The sequence below is a fragment of the Rhea americana genome, unplaced genomic scaffold (assembly GCF_003343005.1).
Source record: "Rhea americana isolate MKP2758 unplaced genomic scaffold, rheAme1 scaffold_37, whole genome shotgun sequence".
In the NCBI taxonomy this organism is placed as follows: Eukaryota; Metazoa; Chordata; class Aves; order Rheiformes; family Rheidae; genus Rhea; species Rhea americana.
The window spans coordinates 2,945,658-2,964,471 of record NW_028186501.1 but is presented as its reverse complement, the minus strand read 5'-3'; the positions used below and the strand labels follow the sequence as shown (position 1 = coordinate 2,964,471).

The 18,814-nt window shown below is 45.2% G+C and overlaps 1 protein-coding gene across 2 annotated transcripts in view; it reads left to right on the top strand.

Annotated features, from left to right (window-relative positions):
- Window positions 1–18,814, top strand: part of FSTL4 (follistatin like 4) — a 211,894-nt gene that overhangs the window by 12,315 nt on the left and 180,765 nt on the right. For both annotated transcript variants that reach the window (XM_085312779.1, XM_085312777.1), the window contains exon 2: window positions 1,133–1,166. In XM_085312779.1, coding sequence (XP_085168905.1) covers window positions 1,133–1,166 — 34 coding nt within the window. The remainder of the gene's footprint in view (window positions 1–1,132; window positions 1,167–18,814) is intronic.

Below are 18,814 nucleotides of genomic sequence, written 5' to 3'. Positions count from 1 at the left end.
AAGCTTTGTATTTTCTACYGTGTGCTCCCACAGCAGCTTCCTATATATTTTCTGTTAACCTGTGGCAGGACTTTGTCCTGCAGAAGGAGACTTTGAATATATTTCCTTGGACACGTAGCAGTGTATTTTACTTCCCTTTGTCTAAGCATCATCTGCAGGGATGCATTTTATTTAAAGAAGATTACAAGTAAAACTATAATAAGCATCAAGTGGGCCAGAAGCTCAGCTGTCCAGGAGAGGCAATGTGTTATTTTCCTCTCAAAAGGAGGAAAAAAACCCAAACCTACTGCCACTTCAGCCTCAAAAATAAACATCTGAGAAGAGCAAGCGCTGGGGGAATGTGGGAGGTGAAGGGAGGCGCGGGCACCGAAGGGGACGCGAGCTTTTAAAATCTGGGAGCGGGTCTCGAGTCCGAGCTACGCCGCTTCGGAGGTGCGGCCAGGGAAGCGCTCACCCGTCTGGCAGCGAGAAAAGCTCTGCTARTGGAGATTGTATGCATTTGTAATTAATCCATAAATAACTTTCTGGCTTGGAATTAAATATTTATTCCTCTCGAGTCTCACCATTAATACAAGCAGAGTATTGTCTGAGAATGCAATATCCTTTTTGACTTTTTATGAAGTGTCTTTTTTTTAAGTTTCCTCATTGGAGATGGTAGCGACGCCTTGCAAGAAATGCCGCAAACGATGCGAGTGTGCAGAGATTTGAATGAGCTGAGCAYGAGTGGTCTGGTTATTTTGACCAAACTATTCGGGTGCTCGAACAAGTCTGCCCAAATGCTTGTAACTGCTCTTCTCCCCTCTCCCAAATTCTTGGTGTAATAAAATATCCCCAAGCTCTTAGCTGCACCCTTTTATCAACAGAAAAAATACTGTTTTAAAGGAGGATATCGTGCACTACTTTAGCCTACTGCAGAATGATGAATCAATCATTTTAGGATTTTAGGTGATGTATTGATCTATTAAGTATTTGTGAACAAACTGCAATTGTATACTTGTAATTACTCCTCGGTTATTGTGCAGAGCTTCATAAACACTTCGCTGCTGCAGCGGCTGGGTGCTTGGGGGTTTATTTTTATGTTGCTTTTGAACCATTCTTATGTTCTTCAAAAAAATTTTCTTTTTCCTTATAGGAATCCAGAAGGTTTGAAGCTGCAAGAAGAAAAGGTAGGAAAAAATACAGTTTTCTTTCAGTGTATTTGTCAGTGCTGAGTATTTATTGAAACAAGCCTGAGTTTACACCTTTGCAAGGTTATGCTGCTACCCAGATTTCCAAATCTCCATCTCCTAATGCTTACATATTTTTAGTGACAGCAACTTGTAAATCTTCTYGATATCAAGTTGCTCTGTCAGTATAAAATTGCATGATGCTTCTGGGGATGCAGATCCAGGGCTGTTGTGTGCTCGCAGGAGATGATCTCAACTCTGCCCCTCGGATCGTTTAGGGGGGAAAAGAAAGCAGCCTAGACGAGGCTCCGCTTGCGTTGGTGCTCCGAAACGGCCCCTCAGAGGCTGCGGGAGCTGCCCCGCCGGAGAGCCGCAGCCTGGGAATTCCGCGGCTCGGAGCTGAGCTGAAGCCGTGCGCGGTCACGGTGGGGCTGCGTGGCGTCCCGCGTGTAACCTCGGCGTGCTTGCTGCTCCCTCTGCCGTATCCAGGACCGGCGTCGTGTCCGAGSAGCGCGGCAGACCGTTCGCCGTGTGCGCTGGCGCTGCTCGAAGCTGAAACGGTTCCGTGTTACCGCGGGGGGCCTGGGGGCAGCTGGAGGGAGGGGAGTCCCCCCCGGGGAAAACACCCGGGCACGAGAGGAGAGGGGAAACGATGGTGCTGGGAGGGAGTTCAGAAGAAAAGGTGGAAAACCGTGCGGTACCCCGAGCGTGGCCCGGCTGGCTGGCTGCGGGGTGCCGGCGCGTCCGGAGATGCGCGGATGGGGCGCGCAGGAGTCGCGCCTGCGCCCYGCTCCCCCAGCCCCGGTCCCGCTCCCTGAAACGCTCTCGGTGAGGAACGGGTCGGCAGCCGCTGCGAGCGGCTTTTACTGTTCCGGGCAGCTGGGCGGAAATCAGCCATCAAAGAACTCGTTCTGTTTATCATTAATTTTGATTTTGTTTAGCAGATGTTTTCTGGCTCAGGCAGTTGCTTGCCTAATCTGTCTCGGCGTAACGTGAGGCTGGTGGCACTCTTCTATTAAACGGATTATTCCCCAGGCTTTTTTTGGTAGCTTCTTTAATTGCTTTGAGCATCCCACGTTTTGCAAGGAGGTTGTAAATGCCATTATTCTGTTGTGTGGATGAAAAAGGTTGGGTCCAGGTGTATAACTTGTTGTCTAGGCAAATAATCCGTAAATGGACGTCTGCAGACCAGCAAGGCTTCATCAGCATAGAGGCTTTGGCGGTTGTAATATGTGGCTGTTGCTAAAAGGTAAGATCCGATTAGCTGATGCTTCCAGCACGTGTGTATTTAGTGAAACTTCTACTGATTTTTTTTTTATTGAAGAGGTCCAGTTTAATCAGACTTTCTCAGACTGAGTATTTTTCTTCAACAGTCAACAGCTAAAGTTTCAGTTGCATCATCCTTTGGTAAGATCTTGCTCCTAGAAATAACAGTCCTCACGGTTGCATACCTGCTGCTCAAACCACTTCTTAGATACAGAAGAGTCTCTGCATCCTGAATGCGGAGGCAGTTAAGGCAGCCTCTAGGTAATAGTTTGTGTTGCAGTTTTCTATGAATATAGAGATGGGGTCCAGTCTTGCGCTGGTGAGAATRGATTTCATGAATAAAATTTTCAAAAGTACCTCCAGTTCTGAGGTGATCTGGATATCAAAAGTTTTCTTCCCAGTAAAAGTACAAGAACTTAAAAGTAAAAGAGCAATTTTTGAAGGTGAGGCAGAGGTGTGTAAATCACCTAGGTGCTTTGAAGACTTCAAAGCCATGGCTGTTTCTGCGGTGTGTCCAGACAGCAAACTTCCAGCCTTGGGCTCAGCTAGGCTGATTTCTCATTGCCTTGGTGTTATGGGCAAGACTTCCATTTAGAGAATTTACTGTAATGTTTTCTGATCAAGACACCTATTTGGTAAAATCAACCTTTCTGCAGAAATGCAATCGTGTGTCAGTGTGCGTGGCCCGAGCCGCCTCTGCCCAGCCGACCTGCGGTCCGGGTGACCGAACGCGTTGCGGGAATCCAAATGCCGCTCAGGTTGAGAARAAAATGCTCACAACAGTGGTAAATAGATATTGGACTTAAACCTCCTCAGAAAGGATTTGCTAAACTACGTGGGGATTTTCAGCAATGATTAAGATGTATCTGCCTTTCTGGAGTTGGTCCTCAGTAGTTCCTATTAAAAAAAAAAATACTTCAAAAACCTGTTGTGTGTTAAAATGTTTGCTGCACAGACATCWCTTGGTAGTAGGAAAAACAGGAAGGTAAAAATGTCTAAGTTCTTCTGTGCAGGAAGAGATTGGTTRTAAACATTGATTGTATGGTGTGATCTGATTAAGATTTGGTCCTTTTTTAGTAAAATGACAGTTTTTGTGGATGATGGTTTTTACCTGAGGATTCTACCTGAAGAAACCAGGGAGAGTTGGAAGWAGTTTGGGGTTGTGTGGAGGGTCTTGGGTTGCGCTCAGGTTTGTACAGGCTCAAAGAAGGGATGTGAGAGTGGTTTTCCCCCTTTTAAGAGCCTAGTGCAGATGGGAGGCTTTTAGTTTCCAAAGCATCGGGACTGCATRTGCTGGAGAAGCTTAGAAGCTGACCCAGAGCCTGTTAGAGTGAATGAATGGCTTTCCTTTGACTTCAGCATAATTGCATGGTGTTCTAATTGCGGTGGGAAGGAGGGGCAATGCCTTCAGCTGGCAGCCRAATGCCACCTTGATGCATGAAAACTGATTCCTTCCTAATTTAAATGGAAACGGCTGCAGATAAGTTTTGTCTAACTGGTGTTTGAGCATTATCCTATTTGACCAAAAATGATCTGTGRGCTGAAAAAAGTAATTCCTGTTGTTGATTAGAAGCTGCAAGAATATTTTCCTGCATTCAGCATAAGCCTATTAAGTCCAAATTTTGCTCTCTGGTACTACAACCCACTGTAGTTTCCATCAGCAGTATACTTGTGCAACAGAATATGGTACGAGGAGCTGGTTTTGTGGTGCTGGAGGATGCGTTTAGCCAGGAGGGCAGGGAGCAGGGGCGGCAGAGCTCGGGGAGGCTGGCGGACAACTGGTGGCAGAGCAGAAGACGCAGCACAGTGACTGCCGGAGGGGATGTCCGTGAGTGTTTGACTTGGCAGCGGCAGGGTTTAACTTCAGACTGGTGAGTTCTGGCCGTGGAATGGGCGCAGGTGGGCGTAGGATGCTCATCAGATCCTGTGAACTAGAGACCCCRTGTAAGTTGTGTGTAAAAGCCATATGCAGTCACATCGATCAAATTCTGCATGCGCAGTGTRACGGTGCCTCCTGTAGTGTTCCCAAATTTGTTAATTTTGAGCTACGAGGGACTAGTCCTGCAACTTCTGTGCCTGATGATGCTCCTGCTCCTATTGACTGAGGGGGGTTAAAGGACGCTCAGTATCCAGAATAAATTGCCTACTRATATAGATACACGCCTGGCTGAAAGGTTGCACTGAGCACAAAGAACCCGGCCTCCCGCAGATACAAATGATCAAAGAAAGCCACACTGAATTTAATGCATCGGCTTTATTTTTTTTTCCTAGCTGAGGATCTAGCCCAAACACTTAAACTTTTAATGTTTTTGTAGCTTGCAACCACCCATTCAACAAATCTGCGTCAAAGGATGCCAAGAAATGATCAAGCTCACTGCTTCCACTCTGCTTGTCCAAACCTTATTTAATAAGATGCAACTTCAGATTTATTCAGGCAGAGGACATTGAACTACTGGAAAGGTTTACAACTTTGACTACCTGTTTTGCATTAAGAGATGGAAACCTTTCTTTGAACTATTTGAAGTTCTGTATTGTGAAAGTCATGTTCAAATTTTTTTGACGTTTCTCTTCTCTCCTCATAGTTGTAGTGAGTTTATGCCTCGCTGTGAGATTAATAGAGGAGATCGCATCCTGGGCTTCTGTAAGGTGCTATGGTTTTATTGAAAAATCTCTGGGGGTACATGACTTGGTGGTGGAGCATAGTCAGCAGCTTAAGTAATATTTCATTACTTGCCACTTGACATCAGTTATGTCCTAGATGAAAAACTGACTCACGGTTATAAAACAATAATGACTCCTAGAAATTCTATTTGCTCCTTCCTTTCCTCCTGCATATGTCAAATTTGCAGCTATCCATGGAAGATGAAAGGCTCTCAAAACTCGGCAGAAATTGTAAATTTCTGGCCTTGAACCCATCAAAAATACAATGAAGTGATCAGGTGTAATTACTCTTGTAGGGAATCACCTAGTAATTTCCTATCCYGTTATTTTGACCCATTGCTAGTGTCCAAAAAATTTAATTTTGTTCCTTGTGACCTGGTCAAAACCCACCCAAATCAGTAGCTGTGCCCGTATGGCTCTTCAAAGGCAGTCGAAGCCAATGCTGTGACTTGTCCTGTCTGTAGGAGCCTCGCAGTTTGCGGGCGGGCAGACTCGCTGACCCCATAAAATCCAAATTGTGTGGGTCTGTACAGGCGTAAGGTATTTGTTATGCTTTTGGCATGTTCAGAAAAACTTCAGCTCTGTCTTCAGGATGTGCTTCAGGCTTGCAACGAGGRTGAACAGTGAACCTGGCCTTAAGAATAGTCTTAAGCGTTATCTGGGAGTTTGTTACTTTGATTTTTAGTAAAGTTTGGAATGTCRAATAGTTCTCTTGGCAAAAGAGCTGGAGGTTATGGATGTTTCTCAATTGTTAAGTTGTTCTAGATCAGTGTAAAATTTACCCTGAGAAAAAGCACCAATTCTTTAAAAGACCTGAAAACCGGGCCTTTTGGAAAACAGGAACATTGAGTTAGGCGAACTCAAAGCGCCGAGGCTGCGTGCCTGTGTGTCGGGCACGTGGTACGCAATTGCRGTTCAACGGACAGGTTATAGGCTGCAAGTACCTGTTCTGCAAGATCACAAGTAGGAGTAATTTCTTTTTATTACACAGTTTTTAACAAATATTTTCTCAGCCTTCGCTAAAGCAAAGGTTCATGTCTCAGTCTCAGCAGGTTTGTTTTMATGGGGGGTTTGCTATCTCTGGATTCTTCAGGGTGTATGCTGTCAGGGAATTGCAGTCTGTTGCCTGGAGAAGGATATTTGACTAGGTCAGAAACATAATCTAATGGTCAACACTTGTTTTTCTGAGTTTGAGAAACTGCAGTCCTTCAGCATTATTTGTATTCATCCCACTTGAACATTATTCTACAAATGCAGGTTGCAGTGGCGGGTGTCTAGTTTTGCAGTGTTGRCTGGGGATTAGGTAGAAATAATGAAGATAAAGATCTTTTTTAGGAGCTGTCAAAGACATTTTTAGCTTGCATTTTTTTTCTAGAGTCAGGCTAATGCAAGTGATAGGTGGTATAAAGTTAATCACTTTCTTACATATCTGGCTGCAATGACATTTAATTAAAAGCTTGACATATTTCCTGGTTTTAAGTGACAAGAGCTGACAGAGTAAAACCATGGGCAAGGAGRAGAACTCAAAATAATCAACTCATTGGCTGATATTAGGCACAGCAGTAAATTAAACAGTAATAGCAAAGATAACAGACGATCGTCCTGTATCTGTTTGTAGCGTGCGCACAGATCTGGYGCTCTGGACAAGGTTGTCAGCGTTTCAGAGATTTCCTAAAACAGCGGTGATTCTGGTGGTAACGATCGGCTCCCAAATCGTTTTCTATCAATTCAGATGACGTACCTCTGGAAACGCAACTTCAGTGATGGCTTAGGCCAGCTTTGCCAGTAGCCGTAGGAAACCCGGTGTGAAATGCATCCRGCTGTCTTAGAAAAACTATTTACTGCTGGAAGTAGAGAAGTTTTGCAGGCTGATATTCTAGTAAATTAATACATCGGTTTGTGTTCAAGTACTTTGGAGCAGAAGGAGAAATGACTTCCGTTCGCAGCAGAATGGGCACGAACATTTAGTAAGTGAATACAATCTTTAGTACATGGCTTGGGCTGAGCATTGCATTGATGGACCCAAAGGAGTTAAAACAAAAACTACTTGAGCAGCAAGAAGCCAAATTATGTTTCTGACCTAGTCAAATATCCAGGCTGTTGCCAGCAGCAGCTATTAGAGAGGAGCTTAGAAACAAGCATGCATATATATATATATATATTTATATATTATATATATGCACACACACCTGTGTGTGTATATGCTATATATATGTGTATATATATATGCCAGACTTTGGCTCCCTGGATGAGCAGAAGGGGAAGGAGGAGGCAGTAAGCCAGGAAGCTAAGAGACTTTGTGAGGATTTAGGAGAAGGTGGAAGAAAATACCTATATATATATTCCATACTGTCATACTTCAAATGCCGTATCCCCTATGCAGAGTTTTGAGGCTGGATGTGTCTGAAGGCTTCTGTAKTTTTCCATCTGAAAACAGAATGCGCCGTGCTGCTTTGGCAGCTGAGTAAGCGGCTCGTGCTGCTGGCTGCTCTGCCGTCGTGACTTGTTGCCACGTCACGCTGGCTGTTACACAGCAAAAACGCAAGACGCAGGTTGAACAAGAAATCAGACGTGTTCCTTCTCCCTCGTGCCGTGTTCACGCGCTCCGGACGAGGGTGAACGCTTCTTGCGGGGCGACTGCAGTAATTGCAAGGAGGCTGCTGCGACGGGAGCTCTGGGTGCCGGGAGACCTTGCAGCCAGAAGTGCTTCCTCTGCACTGGTGACAGCCCTTCCCCGGGTCCACCCGGGCTGGCTGGCGAGAAGCCGCCTCGCAGAAAGCAGGGGTGACCTTTTAAAGGTGGTTGCTTTGAAGATCCCAACTGCCAACCTGAACAGCTGAAGATGGGTCAGATTTGTGAGCTCTTGGTGCACAAAGAGAAAAGAAATGGAAAAAAGACACCCCCAAACCCACGGTGTTCCCGTTTGTGGTTCCTGGTGTTTGGTATCTCGGGGTGGATATTGCACAGCACTATCAGATCCTAAAACTGGACACACAGAAATCTCCAATTGTGGTTTGCTTCACTGCAAGCTAGCAGAAGAGCCCAGAGCTCTCCCCAAGAGGTGCTCTTCTACTGCAGACATCCTGGTGCRCAAACCTTCCCTCAAAGTGCCGGCGATGCGCTCATCTGCCTCAGTGGTCCAGAAGTTTCCTTGAACTACTGAGTTCTTATGAAACTGGAATCATTTGAGATATTTAGGTTTTTTACAACCAGTTATATCACAAGTGAATTGCTGACTGAAACCCTGACCAAAATGCATGCCATGAAGCCAACTTCATCAACCAAGCTTTTCAGAACAGCTAACAGCACATCTGAATTTCCTGAGCAGACTTTTGGCTTTAGGCTATGCAAGAATTTTAAATCAGAAGCACGCAAAAAAGGTACCACCTCTTTGTACTTGTTCATATATGAATTGTCTCAGTAGGGCATCTCCTGAGGAATGAGGAGGAGTCCTCAGATRTTTGTAAAATGCTGCCATGGTTCCCTTGAGAGAGATGCTGCTGTGACAAAAAAAAAATCAACTCTCTTCTGTAATATCCATTCTAAATTACAGCAGTCAAATGCAAGATAAGAATAGTAAAACAGAAGAAATGATGATGCCAGTATGATTAAAACAGCATTAACTTAGTGGAAGCAAAGCATGTTGAAAGTGTTTTGCRGTTGTTACTATTTCAATGTCTTAAAGCAGAAGTGAGGAGGAGGAGGGCCTTTTCTGGGTTTATCAGCAGGTACATGAAGAAGAAGAATCGGGAAAGGCTCTGCAGGAGATACTGGGAGCCAAAGTAAAGAACCTGGAACACGTTACGAGGAAGCAGAAGGTGGAATTAAGGGTTAAAACTCTTTCAGGGCAGCAAAGCGGCGTGTGATGATCTCTGAAAGGTGGAAGATGGATCTGAAACGGTGCAAAGCGGTCGGGCGCGGAGACCGTCAGCGTACAAATGAAACGCTCCCGGCGGCTGAGGTGCGAAGAGGAGCCGCTGCCGCYGGGGCCGACCGCGGCGGAGGCGGCAGGTAACCTCGGACCTGGAGGGTAGGTGCCTCCTGCTCGACAGCTGGCATCAGTTACAAACTTCTGGAAGGTCAACGAGCGAATCRTGTGCGGTTAAAGGGAATTTCCCCTGGGCGCTGCTGTGCTCGCAGGGTGCTGAGGCCGTGCCGAGCGCTGATGCGCTCCCCGAGGCGCCGAGCGCGGGAGGGTCGCTTTGCCTGGCCGCGCGTGTGCCTCTTGCTGATGGAAATGCTCTGCTGAAACGTGGTGTGTCGCGAGCGTGCTTCGCCTCCGGCAGCGGGGAGGTGCGCGCGGGACGTGCCGTGGYGCTGCCCGGCGCCGGGAGCGGGCTCCTCTCCGCAGCGAGTGTCCTACTCCGCAGCGCAGCCTGAACCTTGGTTTTATTCCAGAGGTACTGGCTGTTCTTCTGGGCTTTCCCTCTAATCTCYGTACCTGTGAAGTACCCATCTCGCGTGCCCCTCGAGGTAACCACTAGCATGCTTTTCCTCTCCCCTCCCTAGTGTCCCTTTGACTCCACGGATGCAAAATTCCTGTTTTCTCRAAACTGATGTAATTTGGTATGCAACTAACTAATTGTTCGCAGGTTACATTTAGCTTTGAATTCTGCTGCATCTTTCCGAGGGGTCTGGGTGTGAAAGCCGCCCCGCTTTCCCCGGCGGCGGCGGTGGGCTCTCGGAAGGGAGCCCGCTCCGACCTGCGGCCGTGTCTTGGCTGCGTGTGCAGCCCGCTGCAGCGCTCGCAGGAGCACGGTGGAAGCTCTTCTCATCGCTCACTGRTCCGTGGGGCAGGTAAAACAGGACCAGCTGGCACCGGGCTTTCGGTGCAACATATCTTAGAATAAGAGGAGGAAAGGTTTTTGGACAAGCTGCTAGTCACTGCTAGCTTAAGCATCCTTGGCAGCCAGGATGAAATTCAGAGTTTTGCGGGCACATTTGTGATCGTTTCAGGTGCTGCGTGGCTTGTCTGATGAAATAGTTGTGTTCTCTCCATCCGTGTTGCTGCTGAAGTACCTTGCTGCGTGGGTTATTGCAGAAGGGACCTGGAAGCCTCACTCGCGTTGAGAGGCCGTGTATCGCTGGCAGGCAAAGCGGAAGGTGCAAATCCTTTGGGAACRCTGAGTTTCCAGGCCCGCAGTGAAATAAACTTTGCAAGGGTTAAATGAAAAACTGGCAGCAGATGTTTCTGATAATGCCAGTAGTATGAATATGCAAATACRTTCCAGCATGCCGCTTGATCCAGCATGTCTCAAAGTAGCCAAGTAACTCCACAGGCTTCAAGGCTTGGGAGCCTCAGTTTTTTGGGTCACGATTTTTAAATGCTCTGCTTGCATTTAGGGTATGTTTTCCGTTTATAGATTTGTATTAGGTTTCAACATGCTGTTTCTTCCTGAACTGAACCATAAGGCAGAGCAATTAGGTTAATATTTTTCTGAGCTTCAACTCACTGCCCGAATAAGAATAAAACAAATGACTCTTTTTGTGCATTCTTATTTGGGGCAATTATAACTAGGTGGCCACTGCCTCTACCTGTGACAAACATAGCATGTATATATTTAATGCAGCTCAGCCTCGGTGCCACAGTTGTCTGTGTGGCTGGTGACACCTCTGTGGTCCCATGGGACCATCAAGGGCAACGAGCCCTTGGAAGGTGCTTTTGGTGCCCGGTGTCAACCACGTAATACCGTCAGGGCTTCCTTATGGCACTAGTCCATCATCCCCATGGGCTGCTCAGCACCCGGTGCTGCTGCCAGGGCACAGCCTGGCCGGAGCCTTTCCCGTGGCCTCGGCTCCTGCGTTCTCTAGCTGATGTGATGTTACGCACCAAATAAATACTGTGTTTACGTTGTTTTTCAGGAGTTTCTTGTTAATGTTCTTCTTGGACTTCACATTTCTAAACAAGACTTCTACTCAGTAATTATTGTGTGTCTGTATATTTTTAATAAGAAATTATGATCCTGTAAAATGCTCTTGTTCTTGGTATTTGAAGAAGAAAAATCTACTGTGTGTAAGGTAATGCAATTACTTTTCTAAAGGGTCTTTTATTATGCACCTAACTGCACATTTACTGTACTTGATAGACCAAAATAGAACCAGAATAGAATGAATAAGCCATTTTGGTCCACTGGGTAAATAAAACAGCTTTYTAAAGCATATGTAAATATGTATTTAGTTAGTAGAGCTGATTGGCTGCTCTGAAACTGCTCCAGCTCCAGAGATAAGTAATCCAAGTTTAATAGCCTTCCATAAATATTCTTGTTTGTCAGCAGGCAGTAGTTATTTATCCACACCATACTGTTTGTTTTTTGTATTTGATGAGGTCTTTAGAAGAATATTACAGAAGCTCATTGCTTTGCATAACTGCAAGGAATCATAGCCATGGCTAGAACCGGTCATTKTCCTCGGGAGGTGGGATGGATGGGRCTGGTGTTACGTTTGCCTGCAGTAGCATGAGAATAGTCGTTAGCTCTTGTCTTCTCACTGTATCCATCCTTCTCTCTCCCTCCCTGGASATGTCTCTTTGTCAGTTCTCTTACTGTTTTGGTGAGGTAAAAACAAGCCTACTTTTCTAACATCTTGTGTGCTAAAGTGGACCCARAGGTACAACATGGAGTGGCTGTTACCAACATGTCCGACTCTGGCACCAGCATCCGTGAAGGATAATCCATTGCCTGAAACAYTTGTCTGGAGTAGGGCTGACTCCTAGGCATGGCTGTGTTTTGTAATTGGGAGTAAAATTATTGGACACACATTATGAAATTCATCTGTTAACATGCTTTACCAAACGGAAAGCAGTATGTGTGAAAAGTGATTTTTGGACCTAAAGTCTTCAGAGCCTATTCTGGCTTTTGAACTTGTCTGTCGCATTGGCCTCTCTGCTGGGTTTATTAATCAGTGTCTGTGGCTTGCTGTGTTGCAATAGCTGGTGGAAAGGCACTGCTGAATCCTGCTGTGCAGCCAGCAGATAATCGCGGAAAGTTATGCACTTGCCTGGCAAATAAAAAAAAGTAAAGGGGCGGGGGGGGGAACAGTACCACATTTATCAAGCTTGTTGCATCTACAGAATTGGAAATCTTTCAAAATGTCACTTATCTCATAACTAAAGGATAGTTTTTATTATTCCATTTCCTGTTTCCCGTATTTATTTTTCTAAAATTGTTAGTTTTCCTAAATTGTCTAGTCTTACTTCATTTTTAACTCTTCCTTATTGCCCACTAAATACTTCAGTTCATCATCCCCCTTTAGCAAAAGCAACATTGTGGCAGACTTTCTTCCCTGGGAATAGAGGCAGCAAACCTAGAAACTGGAAGCAGCRCTGTGCAGCTTCTCCTCTGTTATTAACATGTCCAACTCTGTTGGCACCAGCATCCATAAGGGATGATCCATTGCCTGAGGCGTCTGTATGGAAAAACAACAGAGCATGCTAACTCTAGAAGAATGCTTTAAACAGCCGGCCTCGGCAGCAGCCGGTAACTGAGCTAAACCGTGGGTGAGCTGGTGACTGGGTCTGTCCATGCTCTGCTGTACCAGAGCTCTGCACTGCTCTGGGCGGCTGGAGGAGTGCACAGGGTTCCTGATCGTTGGAGCTCGTGTGTGATCCCAGCAGCCAYAGGAAGGTTTGTGAAGAGAGGGCTGATGGTGTCATGGAAGTGGGGTCACTTCTGCCATGGTGACAGGGCAGCATGACTGTCTTGGGCTGCAGGATGCTTATCGAATGTGTATCGGTGACAGCTTGCAGGGGTCTGTTGGTCTCAAAACAGGTAAGGAGCAAGTCCTTACTGTGAGGCATCAAGCAAAGCCCAGGTAAGCATGGTAAGTTATCCTCAAAACCCTGAACACTCACAACACTAAGAGGCATCTTAATTATGAGACGATCTCATGTGAAGGTAGCAAAAAGGAGCAGAGACAGCAGCAACTCTTCTCCTTTTGATAATATAATAAATRCCTCCCCCAAAGCCTGGAGGTTTTTATTTGAATGTCTCTAAATGTATTCCAAACAGGYCAGCTGGATTAGGTGCATTGCTTAGCAGGCATTTTTGGTAAAGTCGCAGGCTTTGCAATTACCACTGAAACTTCCTCAAGCATGTCTCTGGGAAGTGTGGAAATGGTAGAGAAGTAATCTGGTTCTGAGTGAACTTCAAAAAGATTTCTGTTTGAATATTAGGCATACTGGAAATGACTCTTTACCACCTTTTAATGCCCCCCCAGTACAAATACCATCATTGGAACCRATCCCTGCTGATGTGTATCAGGCATTATAATTCGCTCTACAGAGAAAGCGTGTTGGTACTTGTTTATTATGGTTAAGCTGTACTCTRTCTGATTAGATGACCCCCATCATCTTTCAGGCATCTTTAACTCAGTGCTCTCTAGTATTATAAAAAAAAAAAAATAATTACAGTTTTATGCCTTTTCTTTCACCCTGCTTCCTCTCCAGCAGGTTGAAGCTTTAATGTGATTATTTCATAAGATGATGCTCATTCGTTCGCTTGAGGGCRAGAGATTGTCTCATCACAGGAATAGCTCTGCTCTCCCTCGCTGAATGTGCGTGCACGAACAGGGACTTTACTGCTAAGCTCTGAAAATCGAGGAGCCTTTGTCCGTCCGCGGTGCCAGCCTGTAGACCCAGCGTAGCTCCTTCATGGAGCTTGCAGCGCTGATCTTGCAAGCAGACTGGCCAGGACCTTGGCGTAGGTCAGAAATCCAGCTAAATTCTCCAAAGCGAGTCAAATCTCTTCAGAAGCAGGCTCACAGACTCACCAGAGAAAGCGGGGTGAAAGCTGTTAGGTTATTTGGATTCTCTCCTGGCCACTTCAGCATTAATATCCATGCATTCCTTCCTCTGATCCTTTTAAGGTTTAAGTAATTCATAAGAATGATTCAGTAACACTTGGATTRTAGCAAGTAATTAAATGTAGTAAAATACAAGGTCTGATTATTTCTGCCTGTATTTTGTTTGACTTACTGTGCAATGTTAGAATTCTGTGGAGTTTTTTGTTTGGAGAAGCTAAAGATTTTCACCATCAGCTATCACAGCAATTAGTGGGAATRACGTAACTGAACTGCATTTTAATGTATCCTTTTAACAATAGGAATGCAATGAAGGTCATCAGACGTACCCAACTTGACAATCGTACTTTGCTTGGCGAAGCTAACATCTACTTCGTACTCCAGCCATACGCTCCCATTTTCAGACTTGCCATTTACTTGTACAGTTTTCAAACAAGAAGTTTTAGCCCTTCCTTAAAACTTATTGTTTGTTCTTCCAGTGTATTCCCAAGGGACAGTGGGAATTCTCTCAAAACAGTGATACAGGGAGGGAGGGAAGGAAGGATGCTTCCAGCTCACCTTTGCAAAACCCCATCTGCAACATGTAATTTGTAAAGCTGCCAGTTCYTTATAAGCAAGAATAAGATGGAATTAAGAGAGCTAGCAGTCTTTAAAGCTGGGACCTGTGGTGACTTAAATACAGAAAAGTTCAAAAATCTTTTGTTTGAAATTACTGCTGAGAAGGGAGGAGTTAGGATTTTGCCTGCTTTATGAAGAAAAGTGAAGCTAATCATCTATGTCCAGAATGGAATAGATTTCTCAGTTTGTTGCTACAACTGCTGCTGTAAAGATGAATGTGTTATTTCCTACAAATATCAACTTCACTAGTATTTCTTTTTAATTACTGGAAAGATCACTGGTGCTGCAGGTGGCACCATCCTTTTCCTTTGAGGCATGCCTTATGACAGAAAAGATCTGAGGTTCCCATGAACCTACTCATGAGCTACTGGAAAAGTTCTTAAAGCTGAAGAGTTGTTGTGTTTTTTCTAAATAAGACTTAGTCCTTGGAGAGAACACATGAATTTTCTATTTAAAATTAAGATAAAAATCAGTGTTCTCCATGCCCATTTTTTGTCAGTTGCTAGGATATGAGAGCCAAGGTTTGTAGGGAGAAGTAATATCTTTTATTAGGCCAACTGAGATAGAGGGAAGCCRGGCAAGCTTTTGAGCACAGGAGCCATTTGTCAGGTCTAGAACATTAACAGCAAACTTCAGATATTAGATTCCATTGCTTTACAGTAATTTTAAATCAGCAAGTTCTGTTCAAGAATAAACATAGTCCATTTTCTTTACTGACTATCAAAATCTAATTATGTATGTTTGCCAGCTATTATGATGAAGTGACTTTTAGGTCTCCCTTCCTTATCTCCCTTGCCTTTCTTTTTTAATCTTGGGGAAAAAATACTAACAATTTTTGCAGATCATACAATGTAATGCCAACTACCTGGAGCACTTCAGAAAATGTGGTGCATCACCCTAACCTGGGYGTGAAGGCTTTGAGGATGTACTGCAGTGACTGGAGTATCAGTGGAATCTGAGGCTGTGGCATATTTATGCTTGATATTTTACATACTTTGTGTTTTGGACTTATTTTCCTTTTTTACTTGTGTGTTTTTTGTTTTTTAAACTAACAGATGTTATAAATGTCCCTTTGCTGCAGTGTTAAGGGCCCAGTGGGCATGCTGGGGTCCCAGAAGACTCTTTCTAGAAAAAGGTAATATTAATTTTGGAAGTACTACTGCAGTTTTTGGCTCCTCTTTCCTATTTTTGCAGTAGCGTGGCCCTCTGGCACCCGTGTGGTGATGCCTGCAGTGTTGGTTGCCCTCAGGTGCAAAGTGCTTGATGAGGTGGTGGTGACCAGGGTGGCATGTCACTGGCAGCTCAGGGACCTGGCTGGTGATAGTGCATGGCCTGGGCAAGTGGTATCGTGGTTTCTTCTCCATAACATCGCTTCTGGCCTCAAATCTATTAGCTATGTGCGGGGGTAAGGAGGAGTAACTGGTGAGGAGCACTTCTGCCTTCTGTGACGTGAAGTGTKGTAGCCTGCGGTGGTTCATCTTGGCACAAACAATCTCAAAGATGCTGTTTTACCTGGAGCTAGATCTTATCGGAGGGTTAGGTTATTCTGAACAAAAATTCAAGGCGAGGGTGTGGTGGTGAGCAGGTGACATTGCTTTCGGGGGTGCCAAAGGCCGCGAGGCTGTGCCCCAAGCTGCCCACTGGCGCCAGCACAGTCTTGAGCAAAGCTGCGAGTGTTTTAGCTGCAGTTTGCTTTTTGCTTCTTGTCCCATGACCCCATTTAGAATTTATTATGAATTAATTCTGATAGAAGATTAAAAAGTAATAATCACTTGCTCAGTTTTGCTCTTGGGCATTTTTTCCCTGAAGAGTTCCTTTTTTTTTTTCTTTTACATCTGCTGGTGAGAAACACATGAAAACATGACTCACTAGAGCGCAAACATCACCGAAGCTGATACGATTTCTGAGATAATATCTACTTAAAACTAATTTTCATAATGTTTAACTTCATAATACTAGCACAAATGTCAATCTCTGCTAACCCTAGAGCCATAACAAGCCTTTCCCTTCCGCAGTGGTAGCGGATGCTTTAGGTCCCTGCTTGATCTGATGCCTGTCAGTGCCAGGAGCTTGTCGTTGCTGATCCAGCCCTGTTGACTGAGTGCCGAATAATTAAAATCACGTGCATGTATTAAAGATCAAAAAAGGGCAAGCAACTTGAAGTGGTAGAATATGCTCCAAAACTGTAGTGGAGCTTTTGTTAGTGTTTTCTTAGGCAAGCCTAACCYGTGTGACTTGGAAGGAAGATGGGGGATTTCTTTTCTATTTTATTTTTAAGGTTAAGAATACAGAAAACTGGGCAGGACACTGAAGGYTGCAATGGCTCAAGTTCTGGTCCCAGAACTTGGCTTGGCTCGGTCCCAGGCTCATCGTGTCCTGCTGTGTTGTAGGGCTTYTTTCTTGGCCATTTGCAGAAACAAACTGAAACACCGTGAATTTCTCTGGTGCCTGAGAGACCCACTTATTCTGGTACTTCCAGTAGCAGAAGCAAAGAAGAGATTTATGAGAGTGGTTAAAAATACTTCTATCGATTCCTGGGGCTGTATTAGCCTGAATGATTTGATACGCTTTACTTTCTCTATGTGCAAACCTCATTCGGTTGCTATTTTGTGCCTTTGTCGTGATTTTAGTGATACAAGCTTAAAGGGATCTAATGCAAATTGCAAGTGGGAAAACGGGCGCTGCTTTGGATCTGAAACAGGAGCAAGCAAACGCTGGCTCCTTAGATGCTGTACTGCTTTATCCCACGTCAGCAGTACCAGTGCTGAATGCATGCATTTATTGGATTTGTATTTATTTTATCAATAAGTTATTACATAAGGTCAGACTGTAACCAATAAGTAAATGCTGTAGTTTGGTCTTAATGAAGTTGAAGGCCCTGAGATGCATCTTGGCTCTTTGGAGCCTAATTCGTATAGGTGAGCGTGAGAGATACAAAAATAATTCACCCTCTATTTATCCAATTGTGAARTTATCAAGAATTTCCTTGTCTTTTTATTAATTGCATATACATATCCTTGCATTTTGGAATTGTATATTGAATAAAAGGGTGGGGTTTTACCCTAAAAYGTTACTTGCTGTGATAGATACAGTGGCTTTCTCTTGTGTGAGATGGGGATAATACAAAGTAAACTTAGAAACAGCGTGGGGTGGTTAAAGTATTTTGGTATCTTTGGAAGAAAGTTGTTATATAAAGTGTGTGTGTGCCAGCACTTTGCAATGGCAGGTGACAGCTTTCTGCTCAGGTTTAACGGTGAGCATGTTGCATGGGTGAGCAACTAGATCGCTTCAGCTRTGAGTTGCTAAAAATACTCGCAGGGTTACGTATTGCAGCTGTGGCTGGATCAGATCTTGCCTTATGTTAAACTGTGGGGTTTTGTGTAATCCCGAGCAGCAGCCCTTGGCAGCGCCGGCAGCAGGCAGCTCTTATTTAATGCAGTAGTAGCGCAGCCGTTGGGATACCCAGGCTAGCAGGAGAGGCTGGCCGTGCTTGGACGGCCACTGACGTCCCGCACCAAAGGAAACGTGGCCTCAGCCGCCCGGCCCGCGGGGGCAGGACGGTCCCCGGGGAGCTCGCGGCGGGCACGGCCGTCTCCGCCGCTCCGTGGGCAGGTCTGGCGGCAGGCTGCGGGGCATCCACGTGCAGCTCCCCCTGCTAGGCTGCAGCACGCCTGCCGCTGTCACGTACCGAAATCGTACGGAGGCGCTGAGATCTCTGCGGTGGCCGGGTGGTTTGGTCTCATCCGGAGCGGGCAGCAGATAAAGCATGACCTCGGCAGATGGATCTGCTGTCGGCGTCCCCTCGTATCGCGCAAATATTGACCGCGCAAAGGTAGACTGATTGGGTTTCGGCTGGAGTATTACCTGCGTGTGCTGAAGGGCAGAGAAAAGAAATTCTTCAAGTCTTTTTAGAAACAGMTTTAAAGCTGTCTTATCTGGAACTAGATTTATTGCCTAAAGGAAACTCAAATTGGATCATTTTTGAAAGAGGAAGCGGAGCAGAGTGAAAAGGCTGCCATAAAACCTGCTTGATGCTGAGGAGGAAAAAAACCTGGCGGGAGGGTCACAGTGCTGTAATTTCTGTCCTGTAGCAATTGGAAAGGGTGTGTGTGGGGGGGTGTTTGGAAGAAAATAGCTAAATGCTTTAACAGAATAAAAGCCSCTAGCCTTGTCTGGCTTACTGATGYAAAGCTTGATTAAATCAGTCATTCATGGAGGTGATGTGGTGGCTGTAGGGGACCAGGAGCTGAAGAGATGGATGTGCTGTTGGGGGAAGATAGTGGTGCTTTCCTCTGGTTATTCTGTGT